The sequence below is a fragment of the Lagopus muta genome, chromosome 19 (genome assembly GCF_023343835.1).
Source record: "Lagopus muta isolate bLagMut1 chromosome 19, bLagMut1 primary, whole genome shotgun sequence".
In the NCBI taxonomy this organism is placed as follows: Eukaryota; Metazoa; Chordata; class Aves; order Galliformes; family Phasianidae; genus Lagopus; species Lagopus muta.
Window position 1 is genome coordinate 9,408,687 of NC_064451.1, and position 18,095 is coordinate 9,426,781.

Genomic DNA, 18,095 nt, shown 5'->3' on the forward strand with positions numbered 1-18,095 from the left:
ACAATCAAAAAAGAGAACGTCTGCCTTCTTAAATGAACTGCAAAATTTATTACAGTGGTTTACTCCTGACATGGAAGTTAATAACCTCCTGTCTGGGAAGGAAGGTGGGGAGCAAGGGGGAGAGGGATGGGAGAGAGGAAAGGATGTGTGAGAGAGAGAGAGACACTTAAGGACACTTTTCATTTTCTGAAAATAAAATCTTTTACCTCCAAAACAATTTTCTCCAGTTCTTTAAGTTCACAGAAAGAAGAAGGTGAAACTGAACCACAGGAGGAAAATGCACAAACGTTGAAAAGCAAAAACAAACATGCTCTTCTGTATCTAACAAGCTGGGGTTGGCAGTTGGCAGTGCGAGAGCTCCTCAAGCCCCAGCTCTGCGTGGAGCTGCAGTGTGTGTGTCCCCTGCAACTGGCACAGCGGAGAAAAAACCTGAACCAAATCCATTGGTGGAGCTGGCAGGGCCATGCGCTGGGCACCAGTGAGGAGCAGCGCGGGGCAGGAGGAGGCCGCGATGGAGCCTCTGTGCTGCCCTGCTGAGCCCCAGCCCAGTGCAGGAGGAGAACCGGCATCTGTGCCTGACTTTGTGCTCTGCTGTCACCTGGGGACAAGGCAGCACTGGCCCTCCTGCTTCCTCCTTGCCCAAGTGTCAGGGGTGTTGCTAGGGCCCGCAGCTGCAGTCCTGGGCACGTGCTGGCACGTGCTGCTGCAACTGTCCCAGTGCCCACAGCATGAGGCCAGGCCCTGAGCGTCCCTCCTGCCCTGCTGCCACCAGCATCACCTGCAGACGGTCAGGGGGTGGTGCCCATCCCTGTCCCTGTCCTGCCCTTCGGCTGCTCCCCAGCAGCACACAGGCACAGCTGGTGGCTGGAGTGAGCTCCAGGAATCTGCCCAGGCTTTGGGTGCCTGGCCGTGCCTCTGTCCCTGCACCTTCTCTTGCCCTGCTGCAGGGCAGCTGAAGTGTCCCAGGGATGAGTTCCTGTCCTCAGCACTGTCTCTTGGAGCCTCTACACAAAACCTTGCCATCCTGGATGTGAGCTGAGCCCAGACATGGGTGGGATTTGGGCACTGCAGGTGCCAAGGGCTGTAAAACCGCAGTTCTTGCCGTGGCACTGGCAAGCGCTAAGAAAACAGAGCCAGCTGAGGGTCAGCAGTGCCCTGCTTTGTGCTGGGCAGGCAGTGACTTCCCGTCAGACAGGAGCAGATCTCTTAGCCCCAGGGCTCAGCTTTGCTGCTGCAGAAATCCCCTGCCGCTGTACTGGTGCCAGAGCAAAGAGAAACCCCACATGCTGGGAGGATTTCAGCTCACTTCTTCCCATGCCCTCTACACCAGAGGGGGCATGCTGGGCAATGGAGGGCAGCGGCGGAGAGACAGAGTGCAGGGATGACAGGAGAGGAGCAGAAATGGGAGCAAAGCTGGGACAGGCTTTCCCCCTGCTCACGTTGCAGACCCAGGTCAGGCAGTGGGTCGGGCACTGACTGTGCAGGGTCTGCAGGGCCGGCAGGGCAGGCTGGCTGTTGAGCACACGTCCCTGCGACCACTAACTGTCCTTACCACGTTTTAAAATAAATCGCCGGGGACCTTCCACTGGCACAGGTTAAATAGCATCACTGAGAGGCAAGGGGTGGAGAGGAGGTCCCAGGTGCATGCCCTGCCCCACTGCTGCATGGGGCCCTGCAGAGTCCATGTAGGAACTGCACTCAAGTCCGCTTGGCATGCAGCATCTCGATGAGGAGGTTGTTGCAGGGCACCTCTCCGCTCAGGTGCTTGTGGTACAGGTACTCCTCTGCCTGCATGCTCAGCGCCCGGACCTCGGTCAGCCGCAGCAGCAACTGCCGGAACTTGTCTGTGCAGTGCGGGTAGTGGCACACCGTGTACTCCAGCAGTGCTGCATTGGCCTTCTCCTGAGCATCCTTAGCCAGCGTGTGGTTCTCCAGGTACTTCACATCTACAAGAGAGCGAGATGGGGGGAGTGAAGTGGAGCCAGGCACAGGCACTGCCTGCACAGTGCTGGGTGCACCAGGAGGGTCTGTCCCCACTGTCCTTTCCCCGGTGCCGCAGCTTGGGTGCTCAGTTTGCTGATCGCCGTGCTGCCAGCTCCCTGTGTGTCCACACTCAGGACTGAGTTTGCAGCTTGAGCGCTGCCTGGCTGTGTGGAGCCCTCAGATCCAGGCAGCAAAGCGGTGGGGTTCTGCAGTTTATCTGGGGCTTTGGAGCCCAACAGGCATGGCCACGCCAAGGGCTGAGCGGCTCCTGGGAGGGCAATGTGCGGTGCTGGTGGTGGAGGCGCCTGGGACCCGGGGGCTCAGCCTCCGTGGTCAGGGTTTGCTGGACACCACACGGTGTGGGCTGCAGGCCTGCGGGGTGTGCCTGGCACTTATCAGATCACCCTTCCCTTTTAACTCCTGTGGCACATTTGCTCCTATTGTGGCCGCCTCCCTTCTACCCGGGGTTGTTGTTATGAAATCTCTTTATCTGCATAAGGTTATTGTGCATGTCATTAAAAAAAAGAAGTTATATTGATAAATGTCAAATCTATCCCCTGAGTTGGCTCAACAATAGCTAGTTCTACTCGATGAACTCACCTGGTTCTCTGAAAGACCCTATTCACTGTTTAATTGAATATTTGAATAATCTTTTCATTCCTGCAAGGAATAAAGAATGTTGTCCAAATAACATTGACTCACTTCATTTAGCGACACTGCAGCAGTTGCAAAGACTGTCCTGTGACAAAGCCTCCCATCACACATACAGATATGCCTGGGATTATTTCTATGCCCTCAAGTGTTCTTCCTATTCACAGCTCCTTTTGTTTGGGAGAAGCTGCTGATAAATTGCAAACGCTTAAGGGAATGTGGGCTATAAAAGCCTCTCTTCCTCCCCTCCCCAAGAGTAGCTGCTTCATGAATGTAAGTCATGAAATCGAATGATAGGTCAATCCATTAAGGCTCTATTAAGCCCTTCTGTAGAACAAAGCTAACCTGTGCCGTCCTCATAAATATTGCTATTTTGAGAAGCCCTAATTTTAATTAAATCTCTTTACCTGCTCAGGAGAGAAATCTATTTAGAACTCAAATGGCAGCTCTTGTGAGTGGGGCTTGGCTTTGATTGTGCTGTGGCAGAGTGGTAAATGTGGAAATTCTCTTGTTAAAGGCAATTACATCCTGAACATAATACACAATCCCATCCTCTACAGCTGAGCCTGAGAAGGGCAAATTACTCCAAGTGAGCTCTGCAATATGGAGAGAAAAAGTTGAATTTGGGGCAAAATAATGTCTGGGAAAACACTGCTGTTTTATTCCATGCCCTCCCTGAAAGCTGCTGCTCTGGGGATGAGGAATCCCAGGCTGAGAGCAGTGCTGCAACCACCAGTGCCTGGAAGGATGATGCCGTGCTTGCTGCCATCTGCGGGAGGGATGGGGACAGGGATGGGTTCAGGGATGGGGATGGGGCAGCCTTGGAGGTCGCGCTACTGCAGAACCCATGGGGCAGCAGTGGGGCATGGCCCCCTCTCCAGCTCCCTCATTTCCCAGCACTGTTTGTGCCACACCTTATCACTGTTGAAATAGCGAGTCGCCATATCTGGTTGCTCTGGATTTCAAAACAGCTCCAGAGAAAAAAAGAATGCCTTGGGAGGAGGAGATGCTGCAGCTGCAGGAGGGGACAGCTGCATGGCTCCCGGCTCCCTGGGACCTGCTGCTGCCAGGGATGTCCTCAGCAAACTCTACTCCGAGATTGGGATGGGACAGAGACGCCCATCTCTCCCCAGCACCCAGGTGCTGCATACTCTCTCTGGGCACAATTAGCAACAGCGGTGGCAGAGGTGTGAGGTGGCAGCAGGGCAGACAGCTGAGCGCCTGGCAGCTCTGTGCCGGGAGGTCAGAGCCCCTGCTGGGACGGCACCAAACAGGCGGCGGTGGCAGTGGTCACGAAGGCCACGATGGGGCCACGCGTCGCATCCCTGCACAGCAGCAGTGGGCAGAGGGTGCAGCCCCGGGGCGGCAGGGCTGGGCAGGGTGGGCTCTCAGCTGCGGCTCCGCGTGTTTTGTCTGGGTGAGGAGCGGCCGTGTGAACGCGCCGCCTCGGCCGACCGCAGGCTCCGGGCAGAGCCTAATCAGAAGCAGCGTGCTCCTGGTGCTGCTGCTGACGCACATCCCGGGAGATAGGGCTGTCCCTGCGGCTGCCCCTGCCAACACGGCGCTTTGCAGGGCACTATCAGCTGCTGCCTTCTCTGCAGAAGCAGGAGAGTGATCAAAACAGGCTCTGCTCACGGGACTGGGGATGCAGTGTCCTCCACAGCCACAATGGAGCAGGAACAGCCCTCAAAGCTCCAGATTCACAGGGCAGGGCAGCGGTGAGGCCTCAGCCCTTGTTCTCAATGCCACACCAAAGCCTCTTTATCCCCTCTGCCCATCCGCAAACACAGGCACTGCCCTCACTGCCCACTGCCCCATCCACGGTCCTCACTCACCGAGGCTGAAGAGGATCAGGAATTTGAGGCAGACGAACTCCTGACGGTCCACCTGAAGTGAATGCAGGTGCAGGACCAGCTCCTGTGCCCGCAGCACCAGGGAGTGCAGGATGGAGCCCGCCTGCGCCGCCACTGCCGACAGATCCACCTGCAGGAGGAACAGCATCAAGCACAGGGCCCCACTCCCACTCCACCATGTGCCCACCACAAACTGGAGGGAGGAGCGAGCTCAGAAGGGAGACAGCAGCAGTCCCCAGCTCCACAGTGCAGTGCAGCCCTGCACTCACCTCCTGCCCAGTGACCAGCAGCACACTGTGCTCTTTGCCATGCTGCAGCTGCCGGTACACATGGTCGAACACCAGCAGCTCGCTCCAGCAGTTCTGCAGCAGCTTCATCTGGTCTCCCACCTGTAAGAGAGCAGAGTCACATTGCTGGCACCGGCACTCAGACGTGGTGCTGGGCCCTGGCTGTACTGCAGTGCATCCCACAGGGCCGGGAGTGCTGCGCTCAGTGTGGCACAGTGTGGGTGCAATAACAGAGAGGAAGCAGTGTCAGAAATCTGTGTCCACCGCCCAAGCACAGCAGTGAATCCGGTCATCAATGGGTGCAACAGGAGGCCACCTGCCAGCAGGGCGAGCAGTGGCACTGCTTTGGCACTGTACCAAAGCCCACGTGGGATACCTGAGGCCCAACAAACTTCTGCTCAAGGGGAGTCAGAGCCATGGGGCCACCCCTCGCAGGACCACAGGTTTGTACACAGGGCCACAGGTGGAGAGGGCTCACAGCAGGAGCCCACGGTGCACTGCTGCCTTCCCAGGAGCCCCCTCCCTCCTCTGCCCAGCTAAAGAATTACTTTTCACAAATCTGTCCCCACCGATGGAAGCCCTGTGCACACTGCACCCACAAAATACTTCCCAGTCCCTCACCCGCACACATCTATGTCCCACTGACACTGGCTGCCCCTTATCAGTGCTGCCTTGCCTCCACACAGCAGGAACCTCACAGAGCCACGCACAACATCTTTAACAAAACGGCCATTGGCCGCTTCCCTGCAGCCTGACGGGGCTGCACAAAGGCTCTGTGTCTGCAGGCTGCTCTGGGCTGCTTCCAGATTGAAGGAACAGAGCGTCCGTTCTCCCAGGGCAGGTCTGGGGGAGGCGTGGGCAGCACTCAAACCCCAGCACCCCCACAGCATGCCTGGCTGCCCACACCTTCACACACCCCCACACACAGCCATGTGCTGGTTGGGCATGCAGAGCTATACGTGTGCACAGCTGTGCGTGCAGCTGTAAGAAATGTGCACGGCTCTAAGTGTATGCAGTTACGTGTACACAACCAGGTTTGCAAAGAAATGCTAAGACATTTAACTCGAGAGGCAAAGTGTCCAAACTTCCCAGAGTCTCCCTGGAGAGTGGGGCTGGAGGCAGTGCCAGTGGTGGATGGCGGATGAGCCAGCCATACGTTTGGGAGCATGTGGCACAAGGCAGAGCTGTACCCAACCCAGGCCTGATGGTGCTGCAGGACATGAGTGGTGCCAAAGCCATCGTTCCCACAGATGAAGATGGGGTGACTGCAATTACCTCCCCCCAGCACCACCCGGAGAGCTCTGCAGTGCCATTTGCTCTTTGCTGTTGATGGAAGGAAGATAGATGCGGTATCATAGAGCTGGATAATGCCATCGTTTGGCTGAAGAGGCTGCAATAAACCAGTGCCGGGAGATTGCAAAAGGAATAGGAATGAGATGAGAAAGAGCTTTATGGATCCCATGCCAGCACCCCCAGGGGCCACTGAGATGTATTTTGGGGCCTTTGGGGGTGAACATGGCAGCAAGGTGCAGCAGGACGCAGTAGGGCCGCCTGGAAGCAGTGCTGAACAGAGCACAGCCGGATGGAGGGTTCTGCCCAGCTGCTGCACGAAGAACTGGGGAAAAGCTCATCCTGCATCAAAACAAGTGGGAGATCCACATCCTGGCTGACCCTTGTCCTGAGGCGGTGCAGCGGCGCAGGGATCTGAGCTCCCAGCACAGCCCCCCTCCCACCCCACCGCTTGCGGCTGCACTGAGCCCCATGCTCAGTCTCACAGTGTTGTTTTCTAACCTCCTTCCTGTGCCTCATTCCTCGTTGGGATGATCTCCAGAAGGGACAGACTGAGGGTTTTGTGCTAAAAATGGCTTAAAAAAAAAATCTTTTCCAAAAGGAAACATTTAAACAATCTTGAGATCTTCGTTCTTTCCTTGAACAATTGCTAACTGCCTTCTCCCCACCTCTGCGGGCAGTTCCAGCACATCTCCATCACACCACCAGCCCCCCCTCCATCTCGCACTGCCCAGCCTGAGCCAACACCCCACCCACAAGGGGCAGACAAGGCACCCCCCCGCCATGGCTCCATACCCTGCAGTGCTCATGGCTGAGCAGGGGCTCGTAATGTGTGGCCATCCAGAGGCGGTTGGTCCGCTGGTGCAGCGGCACACTCCCTGCTCGCCTGCAAAAGTTAAGCAAAGGATCGTCCTCTTTTAACGTCAAGGCTTTTCAGCAGAGTGCTGCATGGAGGACCTGATGCAAGCTGTCTTTAAGCGGTGACCTTTATTTTTTGAAGAAGGCATTCAACCCATGCACAAAACACGGCAGTGAAGGGCTCCTCGCACGGCGTGAGCGCTCACACAGCTCCACCACTGCAGAGAAGGCCTTTCTGAGATGGCAGTCTGTGATCAATGGAAAATTCCATTGCTCTGCAATAAGGGGCTGCCAGGGGCAGGCGGTGCCCCCAGGGCTCCGTGTGGTGCTGTTCCTGCAGGTGCTCCCCGACCCACAGCACAGGCAGCTCCCGGGTGTGAACACGAGCTGCCAGCACCACTGCTGGGAGTGTGAAAGTGGATTAACCATCCACCAAACACTGCAATTAAAACCCACACAAACACAAGGTGTGACGGCCAGATGCAGGAATCACTCCCACTGCCCTGACACCACCACAATGAGCAGCGCAAAGCAGAATCCACTGAGCACAGTGCAGGGTCATCTCCCTGCAGGCAGAGCTGTGCTCAGCCCCAGGCTGCTGCCCCTTCCCTGCATCACTGTGGGAGCACACGGCTGAGGGAAGCGGTCACATTTACCCCAGTGCATGGGATGCTGAACATTGCTGCTGCGTCCACCGCCAGAAGGAGATTTTAAATCTGCCAAAAACGCACTGGCTGTTGGCCAGGAGATGGGGTCAACATGACCCATGTGTGCTAGAGACAGAGGAGCAGCCGAATGCATATGGGACCAGCGGGAGCTCCCAGATCATTCCCAAGGAGCGAGGGAAACTGGTCCCAGGGACAGGGACCAGCCACTGTGCCCCTCACCACATGCCCATCGCCACGTGCCCTTCACCACGTGCCCATTGCTATGAGCCTATGTGCCCACACTCTGGGCGTTGGGTGGCCTCTGACTGGAGCCACAGCAGTTTGTTGCACATTCCTGGCTGCTCATCCAAACCCAAAGGTCATCACACGATGTGTACATGACATTTATATGTGCACGGAGCACTATCACCTATCTAAACAGTACCACGCCAATATTGGTATATAAAATGAACCTCGGGCAGACACAACGTGTGTGTACGAGTGTGTGCGTGCACATCTCTCTCTCCTCAGATATATATAAAAAAATTACATCTGAAAGGACAAAGTTGCCTGAGACTCACAACCCTACAAAATATATTTCACCCCCAGCCCATATTTTTCTTCCTGAAGAGCCGCTGCAAATCTTCCCTCAGCCCTGACACATCTCATCTAGACTCAGTTAAAGTTCGTATTTATGGGCGTCAGCGCTGACCTCTTCCACCTCCGCCCGCGTGGCCTCGCGCCGCGGCTCTGTGGCCGGCCCTCGATAAACAGAGGGCCCCCAAATCCCCCTCTGCCGCGCGGCATTATTAGTCTTGCCTCCGAAGGCCAGCGCAGTCCGTAATTCTCCGCCTGGTGACACAAGATGAACGCGGCGACATCAGTCTCGCGGCGGATTGGCATGGGGACCCTCGTTTGTCAGTGGCAGACTGACAGAATTACTGGCCCTTAAATGAAACGATATATCTGGGAAGTTAAATCTGTTTTCAATCTGGCTGCCCTGTGCCGGCAGGCGGACGTGGCGCGTGAACTGATGTCAAGAGGCCGCTTGCCCCTCTCCCCCCGCGTCCTTCCCAGGGCGCAGGCGGGGGGGTCTCCCCAACACCCCCGGCTGCAGTCATCCCCTGGAGGTGATGGCAGAGGATCTGCAGCAGCACGACGTTGGCAGGAACGGACATGGGAACAGGAATGGGACCCGCTGACTGGGGGGTACCCGCAGCAGGCTGGGGCAGTGCTGGTGCAATAGCGGTGCAAAGCCAGTGTGATGCTCAGTGCAAAGCCTGGTGCAACGCTTAGCGTGATGTCTGGTGCAATGCCGATGCTTTGCCTGACTCCTCAAAGCATCTTGCTGCCCTTCCCTGGCTGGTGCAGCAGCAACCACCTGCATATGGCCATTTCCAGGAGTGGGGGGGTCCACGGAGTCCCTGCCCTGAGAAGCGCTGACTTTGTAGCGGGGACTGCCTGTGTTACAGCCATCAATCCCTGAGGCCACGATTTTACACTGTGCTCACAGACAAAGCCATAAAGTCGGCAAAGCCATAAAGTCGGCACTAGAAGAGTTCATTTCCCACCCTGCCGCGCTTTGATGCGCTGTGCAGGGCAGGGAGCAGCCATGGGTCTGTCGAGCTGCCTGCGCCCAGGTGAGAGTTCTGGCCCTCCTGCCTGGAGCCCTCAGATGTGGATTCACACAGAAACAGCCCATTCTCCTGAAGCGATCAGAAAGACAATAGCATTGCAAGGCTACGTGGCCATGCAGCTGAGATCTGCATTTACACTGTTTATAATATCTCCTGCAAAACAACAGCCTCTCTGTTCCCAAAATCCAGGCTGGACACTGATATGATTGAAAGAAGCCTGACCCAGCCCCACTGCGTGCCTTCCGGACACTGTTCTGTGCAGCCGGGGGCTATTTTGGGCGTGAGGACTGCTCTGCAGCCCCTGCATGACACCAGGTCCCACAGCAGCAGGATGGGTCGGTATGGGGCAGTGCAAGAGGGCACCACATCTCCCCACCTGTGGCTCAGCTCTCTTTGGCTGCGTTGCAAAATGCATCTCCTGGTTCTGCCCCAGCTTGAGATCTTTGATCAGCCGGGGCTAAGAATGCAAAAAGGCTGAGCGTGGCTGGGCTGCCCCAGCCCTGCTCCCCCCCACTGCTGGCCCCAGTTCTTGTGGGGCTGGGAGGTAGAAGGGCCCTCGCCCCATCCCTGCTGGCTGCTGTCAGACCCTGCCTGACAGCATCGATTTTCCTCCTGAAGACGAAGGAGAGAATTGTTTCACCCGTAATTCCTCAACGTTACGTTTTTCAATTATATCTTCAGCTTGATACCGCGCTCACTCTGCCTTGCGATTGCCTCCATACCCCCCGCTGCCGTGATGGATCAGATACGTGAGCCCCTTGTTGCCAGCTTGGACCATTCTGGTGCTCAGCCGGGACGCCCAACCCCGCCACATGTTGGCACGCTGCAGCCCCCACCCCACTCGTGCTGGCCCCCCGGCCCCCACCACCCAGCCCTACCTCCAGCTCCTTGAAGAAGATGCAGCTCCGCGCCCACTCCACGATGGAGAATAGTGTCTGGTCAGCCATCTTGCACATGAGGCCAAAGGTACTGAGCTTCTCATGCCGGCCCTTGCCCTGCTCTTGCTGCAGGCAGGCCAGGATGCGTGCCTTCACCTGTGCCTCATCAGGCTCCAGCTGCAGCAGCTTCAGGATGACCTCGGGGATGTCGGGTGGGGAGCTGCTGGGGTAGGTCTCTGGGTACGCATAGGCAGGCACGGCCTCATGCACAGCGCTGTAGTGGTCGGGGTACTCAGACTTGATGGTGCGGTTGGGGAAGGAGGGATAGTGGTAGCCAGCGAGCGGCGCGTGGCTGGGCACAGTCATGGCCAGGGAGGGGGTCCCGTAGGGGCCGCGCTCATAGTCAGCAGGCGTCAGGGCGGCGGGGTTGGGCGGCAGGGTCTTGGCCATGGCGTGGATGCTGTGGATGGTGGAGGACAGCCCGTAGTCATTCTGCACGGGTGACACGATCTGTGGCACTGTCTCCAGCTTGAAGCCGTTGGCACGGATCAGCGCTTTCTTCTGCTGCTTTAAGGCACGGTCCCGTTTGTACATGGGCCCAAACTTGTTCCTCCCACCACGCATCCGATCCGCGCGCACGGCTGTGGGCAGAGGAACAGAGCTGCAGTGAGCAGAACAGAAGCACGGTGTGGGGGGGATGGGGACCGATGGGGCCGGGGGCGGTGGGACCCCTTCCCAGAGAGCTGTGCTGCAGGTTGGGGTGTGCTGCATGGTGAGGGAGGAAGGCATACTTGGGTGCATGAAATACACGGAGGTAAAGAGCGCAGAGCAGAGCCCCGGGAACGCGAGCGAGTTGGGTGCCTGACGCTGCTTTCATTTTCACGGCCTCCGGGCCTGGACCCCCCCTGGAATTTCATTCGGGGCAGCACAGACCGCGCTGCCTTCTGCAATCCTCTCCCATCCTTCGGAGTGCTCTCCCTGCTGCCCAGCTCCTCACCGCCCTGCTTGCTGCGGCGGCACAGCAGAGGCTGCTCCGAACCTCGAGTTAAACCCAAGAATGTGTCACCCCAGCAGGTGCTTCTCTGCAGCACAATCTTGGCCCCGGCATGGCGGCCGCCGGCCCACCCGCACAGCCCCGGCAGCCGAGAGGGGAGCGAGCCAGCAGGCACCGCGCGGCCCCGCGTGCAAGGGAACAGCCCTTGGCGGGTTCGCAGCCCTCGAGAGCAGGCTGCTGGCTGCTCTGCTCCGTGCCCCCCTCCTTCCTTTGCCTCCCTTTCCCCGCGTGCCCCGCGGGGCTGCAAGCCCCCAGACTTTCCCCAAGCAGGCTGGAGGGGAGGCAGCACGGCCGGGAGCAGCATTTGCAGGAAAGCAGGAATGTGCTCCCCGGGGAGCTGCTCTGCGATTCCTCCCTCGTTCTTTATTCATGGAAACAGCTTATCCAGCCGCGCAACGCAAGGATGCCTCGATACTGGGGTACCTGGACGCTGGGATGCCTCCGCTCGGGCTATGAGAGCCCCGCTGCCTTCGGGGTGCGCCACTGACAGCGCCGGCTGTGCCGGCCCTCGGCCCGCAGCCCTGGGTCGCAGCCTGCACCCCCGTCTGCGCTGCAGTGCGCGGAGAACACAGATCTCCCCCGTCCTCCAATTAAGTACTGTTTCCCCCCCACGGCCCGAGGCCGGGCAGGGCGATGACCAAGGAGCGGAGCCCAGCCCTGCACGTGCGGGAGGTGCTCACAGAAGCCTCCTGTGGTAAACGCCGATCCCCTCCTTTGCTCCCGAAGCGCGAGCACAAAGAGGGAAGGGGCTTTCCTGCTCCCTCGCGCTCCACTTTCTCATTTCAGAACCGGATCCGTTCTGAAATCTCGCTGGATTTTGTCCTGTCTTGCTGGAGGATTCTCCGTGTAGCTCAGATTCCCTGACCGAAAAACACCGATCACAAAGGCAAGGCGGGCTCGTGTTTTTAACACAAAAGAGTCCCACGGGAACGCCGTTCGCCTGCGGGTGCCTCCTCCTTGGTGAGCTGCTGCGGCGAGCAGCGAGGAGATTAAAAAAAGGGGTGAGAGGGTGCCGCAGCCTGGGCAAAACACGGGGCCGAACGAGCTCCACCGCACGAAAACCGCCCAAAATAGGAAAGCGGAGCGTGTCCATCCCAACCCCGAAGGCGCAAACGCCGCCGCTGCCTCCCCTCGCTCCCAGCACCCGTCCCGAGCCCAGAGCTGCCGCAAGGCGCGGAGCGGCCCCGCTCTTCGCTCTTCGATCGGCCACCACTGCACGGACCGCGCAAGGAGCGCTGCCGGCCCGCCACGCGCCCGCTGCCATCGCGGCCGGGGAAGGGGAGCGGGCACAGCTGCGGGATTTCCTTCCCCGTTTGCCTGCGGTCCTCAGCGCGCTTTGCGTGTGCCGAGCGCGGCAGAAATCCCGGCGTAGGGCTCGGGGATATCAAAGCCCGACCGTCGCGACGCGGTGGGGCTGAGCGCTGCGACGCGCGGCTCTCGGCGGATCACCGAGTGTTACCGCGCTGCCCGGAGCCGCGCAGAGAGAAAAACTGATTTGCAGCGGATCTCCCGCAGTTTTCGTGTCAGCCTCATAATATTTAAAGTTTTCCTTAAGTCTCGGCTTCTGGAATTGTGCGATTAAGGAAAAAAAAATTCTAAGTTATTTCCCAACGTTTTGCCAAGCAAGGACAGTCCCGGAAAGTTGAAGCCTCGATAGCCAAAACCCGGGAGAAACAAAACAAAAACAAAGAAAAGAAAAGCAGAATGCAGGGCGACAAAACGAATTTTTCGTTGACTTGGGGAGGAAAAACGGAATCGGAGCCGCCGCGGCAATTCCCGGCCCGGGAGGCGCGGGGCACAGAGCGACCGCAGCGGGGGGACAGCACCCAACCCCCCCCGGGCCGCCCCGCGGTACCTTCCAGGCGCATCCCCACGGTCAGGCACTTCTGGAAGCGGCAGTACGGGCAGCGCTTCCTCTGGGTCTTGTCGATCTTGCAGTTCTGGCTCTCGGTGCAGGTGTAGTGTTTGTTGTTCTGCACCGTCCTCTTGAAGAAGCCCTGCGGCGGCCAACAGCGGCGATGCGTCGGCACCGGCACCACGCATCAGCCCGCACCCAGTCCCCTCTCCCGGCCCCGGCCCCGCCGCCCCCCGCCCGGCTCCCGCCCGGCTCTCGCCGCTCTCCCGTCCCGCCGCCGAGCGGTGAATCGCCGCCAACGAAAGCGGGCGGGGGGCGGCTCGCTAGAGGCTCCCCTGCCCCTGCCCCGGCCATGTCCCCCCCCGCTCCCCGCCCGGCCCCTCTGCCCGCCGCCCGGCGGCTCCTACCTTGCAGCTCTCGCAGGTGAGCAGCCCGTAGTGGTACCCGGAGACCTTGTCCCCGCAGACCGGACACAGCTCGTCCAGGTCCTCATCATAGGAATAATCCATCCCCGCCGGCGGCCCTGCTGCGGGACGGGCGGGTCAGCGGGGCGGCACCGGGCGGCCCCGAGCCCTGCGCCGGGTGTGGAGCGGGAGAGCGGCGCGGCGAAGCCCGAGCGCAGGTGCCGGAGCCAGAGCCCTTTATAGCGCCTGGAAGAGCATCTCCATGCGGGTGCGGGCGGGCGGACAGCCCCCCGGGGGATGGGGAACCTCCTCTGGGAGAGCGGGCGGCGGGCGACTGGGGCCGGGCTGGGGAGGAGGGACCTGCAGAGACCCGGCAGCCCGAGGGCAGGGCGGGAGGGGAGCTGGACGCCGCCGGGGGCTGCGGCCGGGGGCGGCCGGGACTGAGGGAGCCCCGGGCTGAGGGCACCTCAGGAATCATCGTAAGAAGGGACTGGGGGCTGCTGTGTCACCCAAGCACAGGACACTGCCTGCAGCACTCACCAAGTCCTGAATCCCTTAATTCTAATGCTACCAACCCCAACTCTAACCCCCAGTCCTAACCAGAGCCCCGCACTCCCAGCGCTGCCCGGACCAAACCCTTTGTCCCCACAGCAGGCAGTCGCAGGGAGCTGATCAGAACCCGGACTGAGGAGCGCGGAGCGCACGGCCTTCTGCACCTCCCCTGCAGCCATCGGGAACGGCACCGGCACTGCCGCTGGCCGGCTGCCCTCGCATGGCAATGCTGCCTGCCCTGTGGCACGCTCAGTGCTGCTGTTTAATTAATTGCTTCATTTTAAGGGACTCTAATGAAACATTCCCTGTCAAATCGGTGCAGAAGCACATTCTGTTCATCATCTGCATTTGTCCTGCATGAAAGTTTCCTGCTCACAGGTGAACACAGCCAGCTTGGCTCCCTGCCCTATCAGCTGAAGAGCCAGGGCCAAATCCAGCCGAAATTACAGCCAGGACTGAAGCAGCGGGGAGGGCCACATCTGGTGCCCAGGGGCACAGCAGTACTCAGGCAGCAGGAGCTGCCTGCTCCAAGCTGTATGGACTGAGGCTGCCGTGAGGGTGTTTGGCCACGAGGAGAACAAGGGTCCACTGCTGAGCCCCGCAGGGCCAAACCACACTCCCTGAGACACCCTTCTGTCCTGCTGCCTGCATGTCACTGCGATTCGAGGTGCTTGGTGCCTGATGGAGCTGCAGGGAAGGCACTGGCCACAGGGCTTGGATCATCCCACACATTTCATCCCACATGTCCCATCCTGCACATCCCATCCCACACAGGTTATCCCACTCTTCTCACCCCTTACGGTTCATCCTGCACACCCAAGGAGGCCCGCGGTGCCCCGCGGAGGAAGCAGTGCTGGCAGGGATGTGCGGCAAACAGGAAGTGGGCTCAGCAGAGAATCACTCCAGAGCCACCCGGCGTGGAGCCCACACTAAGAATAGAATAGCAGTGGAGCAGCCCTGTGCAGGGTGGTGTGCAGGTCCTGTTGCCTGTGGAGCCTCTCGGCAGCAGCTCCACACCACAGGGAGCCTCTGTGAGCTACAGAGCCACCAAGAGAGGAGCCCAGGAAGAGCCGTGGAGTTCATGTGGGTCCCAACAACCCCCACGCTTGCTCCAAGATGCAGGGGCTGTGCTGGAGCTGGGGCCAGGCACACGCAGCTCAGCACTGCCTGCACTCCCAGAGCCCTCGGAGGCCTCTGCTCACCGCCCCCTCGTCCCGTCAGCTGGATCTGGCGCTTCTGCGCAGCATGGCCGAGGCTATGGCAGGGCCTCCTGCTGCTGCCAGAGGGCCTGGAGAAAGGGTGGGCATCCCTGGGCATCCCCAGGTGTCACATGACATCCCTGGATGTCCCTGCACGTCCCCAAGCACAGCTAGCACTGGTGCCTCCATCCCTTCCTCACGGAGATGGGAAGCGGAGGCCCACGCATGGCTCCCACTTCCTCGCTGGGTGTCTCCACCCTCCGCCATGTCACTGAGACCCTACGAACCAAGAGCGTGGGAAGGGGCCCAGGCAGCCACGGGGCTCCCCACCGCCAAGTACTCACCGCGATGCGACTCAGCGCTGCTGTGCAGGGGGCCGAGGTCACAGGAGAGCTTCTTCTGCGTCGATGGTGAGCAGCTCCAGCTTGAGGAGTCTCTGTGGGTGCCGGGCAGCGCTGCCCGCTGCGGGCGGGCTGGGGGATTTATAGGGCTGCGGCCGCCGGGGAGGTGTGGGTCCGGCTGCGCACACCGCCCGGTGCAGGACAGCGGCCAATCTCCTCCCCACGGGGGCCAGGCTCAGCCGAGATGGACCAACTTAGTTGCCTTATTGGTTTCTGCGGCCACGTGACCATGCTGAAAAACATCATAATTAAGCTACAAAACGCTGCTCATAAACTAGCATTAGAAAGTGACAGGGGAGATAAGTGGGACCTCTGTGGCAGATAAAGCGCCAGGAGAGAGGAACTGCGGGGAGGTGGGGGCACGGCGGGCAGGGCAGCGCACCAGCGCCCACGTTGGGGCTGCGCTGATTTACGGTGCGAGGGAGGGGGCTGTGAGATGGACGAGGCGGGGCAGGCCATGGGGCAGCGAGCCCAGCAGCAGGCAGCCGAGGTGCATAGCCCTAGTGGACTGGGGCTGCAGAGCTGCACGGGAAGCACTGGGGACGAGGTGTAGGGGCAGAACTGCTGCTCCATGGGTTTCCCACCTCCCGCACTGCCCCGATGCCACACCAGCCTGCAGGCACAGTGGGGCTGACGGCTCTGTCCCCTGTATGGGCAGCGAGCTGCGGCCCCTGAGGTGCGACCACTTTGACATCTCTCCTCCCAGAGTGGAGATTTACTCTCCCAACAGCACCGCGTTCCACTGTGGCACAGCATTGCCCTGTGGGTCCATGCTTGGCCCCAACCACAGACCCTGGCTCGGCGGGTTGGCACAGGGCAGTGGGGAGAGCAGGGACAGGGCCCAGGCACGTCCTCACAGGCAGAAGGGAGCACAAAGCCCCAGGGAAGGAGTGGGAGCTGCAATCTGCACTGCCCAGGTTGTTTTTTCCGTGCTCTGCAGCTGAAGAGAAGTGAAAAGTAACGAAAACACAGCTCTGTAGAAGAGCCAGGCCTGGAGAGGCAGCTTCCGCCCCAATCCCCAGCAATTATCAGCTGAATGCCAGATGTTCCGATGCAATGCCAATGTCAGGGAAAATAAATCTCTGGCAGGTTCAAGGTCCCGCCAGGCCGGCACGCAGCGGCTCGTGGCTCAGCCCCGAGTGAGGCGGGGACGGAGCAGTGCGGGGCGGCCGCAGCGCTTCCTCCCGCTCCCGCCGGGCATTGTTCCCCCGGGAAGGCCCGGCCTCACGCCGCCCGTCTGCTATTTTGGAAGCGAGGTGTTTGTGGGGGTAAATGCGTTCCTGCGGCCTTGGGCACCTTCCCTGCTCAGGCCCTCGCCAAGGCTGCAGCCCAGCTCCAGCGGTTCCCGGCCACATGGGCTCCTGCATGTAGCCGAGTCGTGGCCGATGGGCACCGGCACCGCCTCCACTCTGCATTCTGCTGGGCCGGAGCCCCACCACGGCCGTCATCACCGCCCCAGCTGCTGTGGCGAGCACCAAAGGGCCGTGTGGCCGCAGCCTGAGCCCACCGCACCGCGCCACTGCTGCGGACTGCAGCCACGCTTTGGCGCCTCACTGGTGCGCAGCCTTGATGCTCAGCAAAGCACATCTCCTCCTGGGATGTTATCTCCATCCATGCGGCTTATCGGCGGCAGGGCAGCCCTCCTGCCTGCGCCACGTTCCCGGAGCGTGCCTGCAGCAGGTGTGGTCAGCACTACTGTTGGCCGCCGCTGGCTGCCTGCACCGCCGGCTGCCCGCAGTCCCTGACTCCGCGGCCCGCACCGATAATGCGCGCGGTGAGGACTTTGGCGATAGCGCTGCTGATGACATTACCTTGTCCCCCGCATTCTTCCGATGCCACGCACGCCTGTGCTCGGGGGCGCGGGCAGGCCCGGCGCATGGCGGTGCGTGCAGATGGTGCGCAGGCACTGCCGCAAAGCGCTGGTGGTCTCCTCCCGGGGGGACTCATTGACATATCAGTCACATAGTTCTGCATAATTGAGACTTGGATGCAGCCTCTCTTTATGTTTCCTCTTGGCAGTTGCCAACAACATGAAGCACTCCTAGGTCAAAATGACAGCCTTTTGTTTACTATTCTTGCTTATGTGCCTCATTTTCTTCAAGGATAAGAGCTCTTTATAGGAATCTTTATTGTGATGAGGTTAGCGGAGAGAAAGATTTCTCTTCGGCTTTCTTTCTCTTTCACAGCTGATTAGCAGGGTCACCCTGCGGGGAGAGCAGCGTGGGGCTGCAGCCCAGCGCCCGCCTCGGGGGCCGACGGCCGCTCCCCGCCTCGAGCAGCCCCATCCCAGCACCAGGAGTGGCAGGCAGGAGCCCATTGGGGACACACTGCCACCGTCCCGGCAGCAGTGGCTGTCCTTCATCTGACTCCTGCACAACGTGGGAGCAGCTGGTGCGAGGTGGGAGCCCAGAGGAGATAGAGTGGTGGGGAATGAAGCAGAGATCCCCCCAGCCCAGAGCTATGCCTGCAGACCTTCACCCACCACATGGGGAGCCTCATCCTCACTCCGCACCCCACCCTGGCTGTGGGTGACCTGCTGGGGGACA

At 59.9% G+C, this 18,095-nt stretch overlaps 1 protein-coding gene across 2 annotated transcripts; it reads right to left on the minus strand.

Annotated features, from left to right (window-relative positions):
- Positions 1-31: 31 nt before the first annotated feature.
- Positions 32-15,757, minus strand: NR5A1 (nuclear receptor subfamily 5 group A member 1). Of its 2 annotated transcripts, none has more exons than XM_048966411.1 (7): positions 15,493-15,757; positions 13,401-13,519; positions 12,994-13,135; positions 10,085-10,725; positions 4,757-4,876; positions 4,470-4,617; positions 32-1,946 (listed from the first exon to the last, which is right to left on the minus strand). In XM_048966411.1, the coding sequence occupies exons 2-7, from the start codon at positions 13,500-13,502 to the stop codon at positions 1,699-1,701; spliced, it is 1,401 nt and encodes a 466-aa protein (XP_048822368.1). In that variant the 5' UTR covers positions 13,503-13,519; positions 15,493-15,757; the 3' UTR covers positions 32-1,698. The 2 variants fall into 2 exon arrangements, with proteins under 2 accessions (XP_048822368.1, XP_048822367.1); XM_048966410.1 differs by having other exon boundaries at positions 13,401-13,516; positions 15,493-15,754.
- Between the last annotated feature and the right edge of the window lie 2,338 nt (positions 15,758-18,095).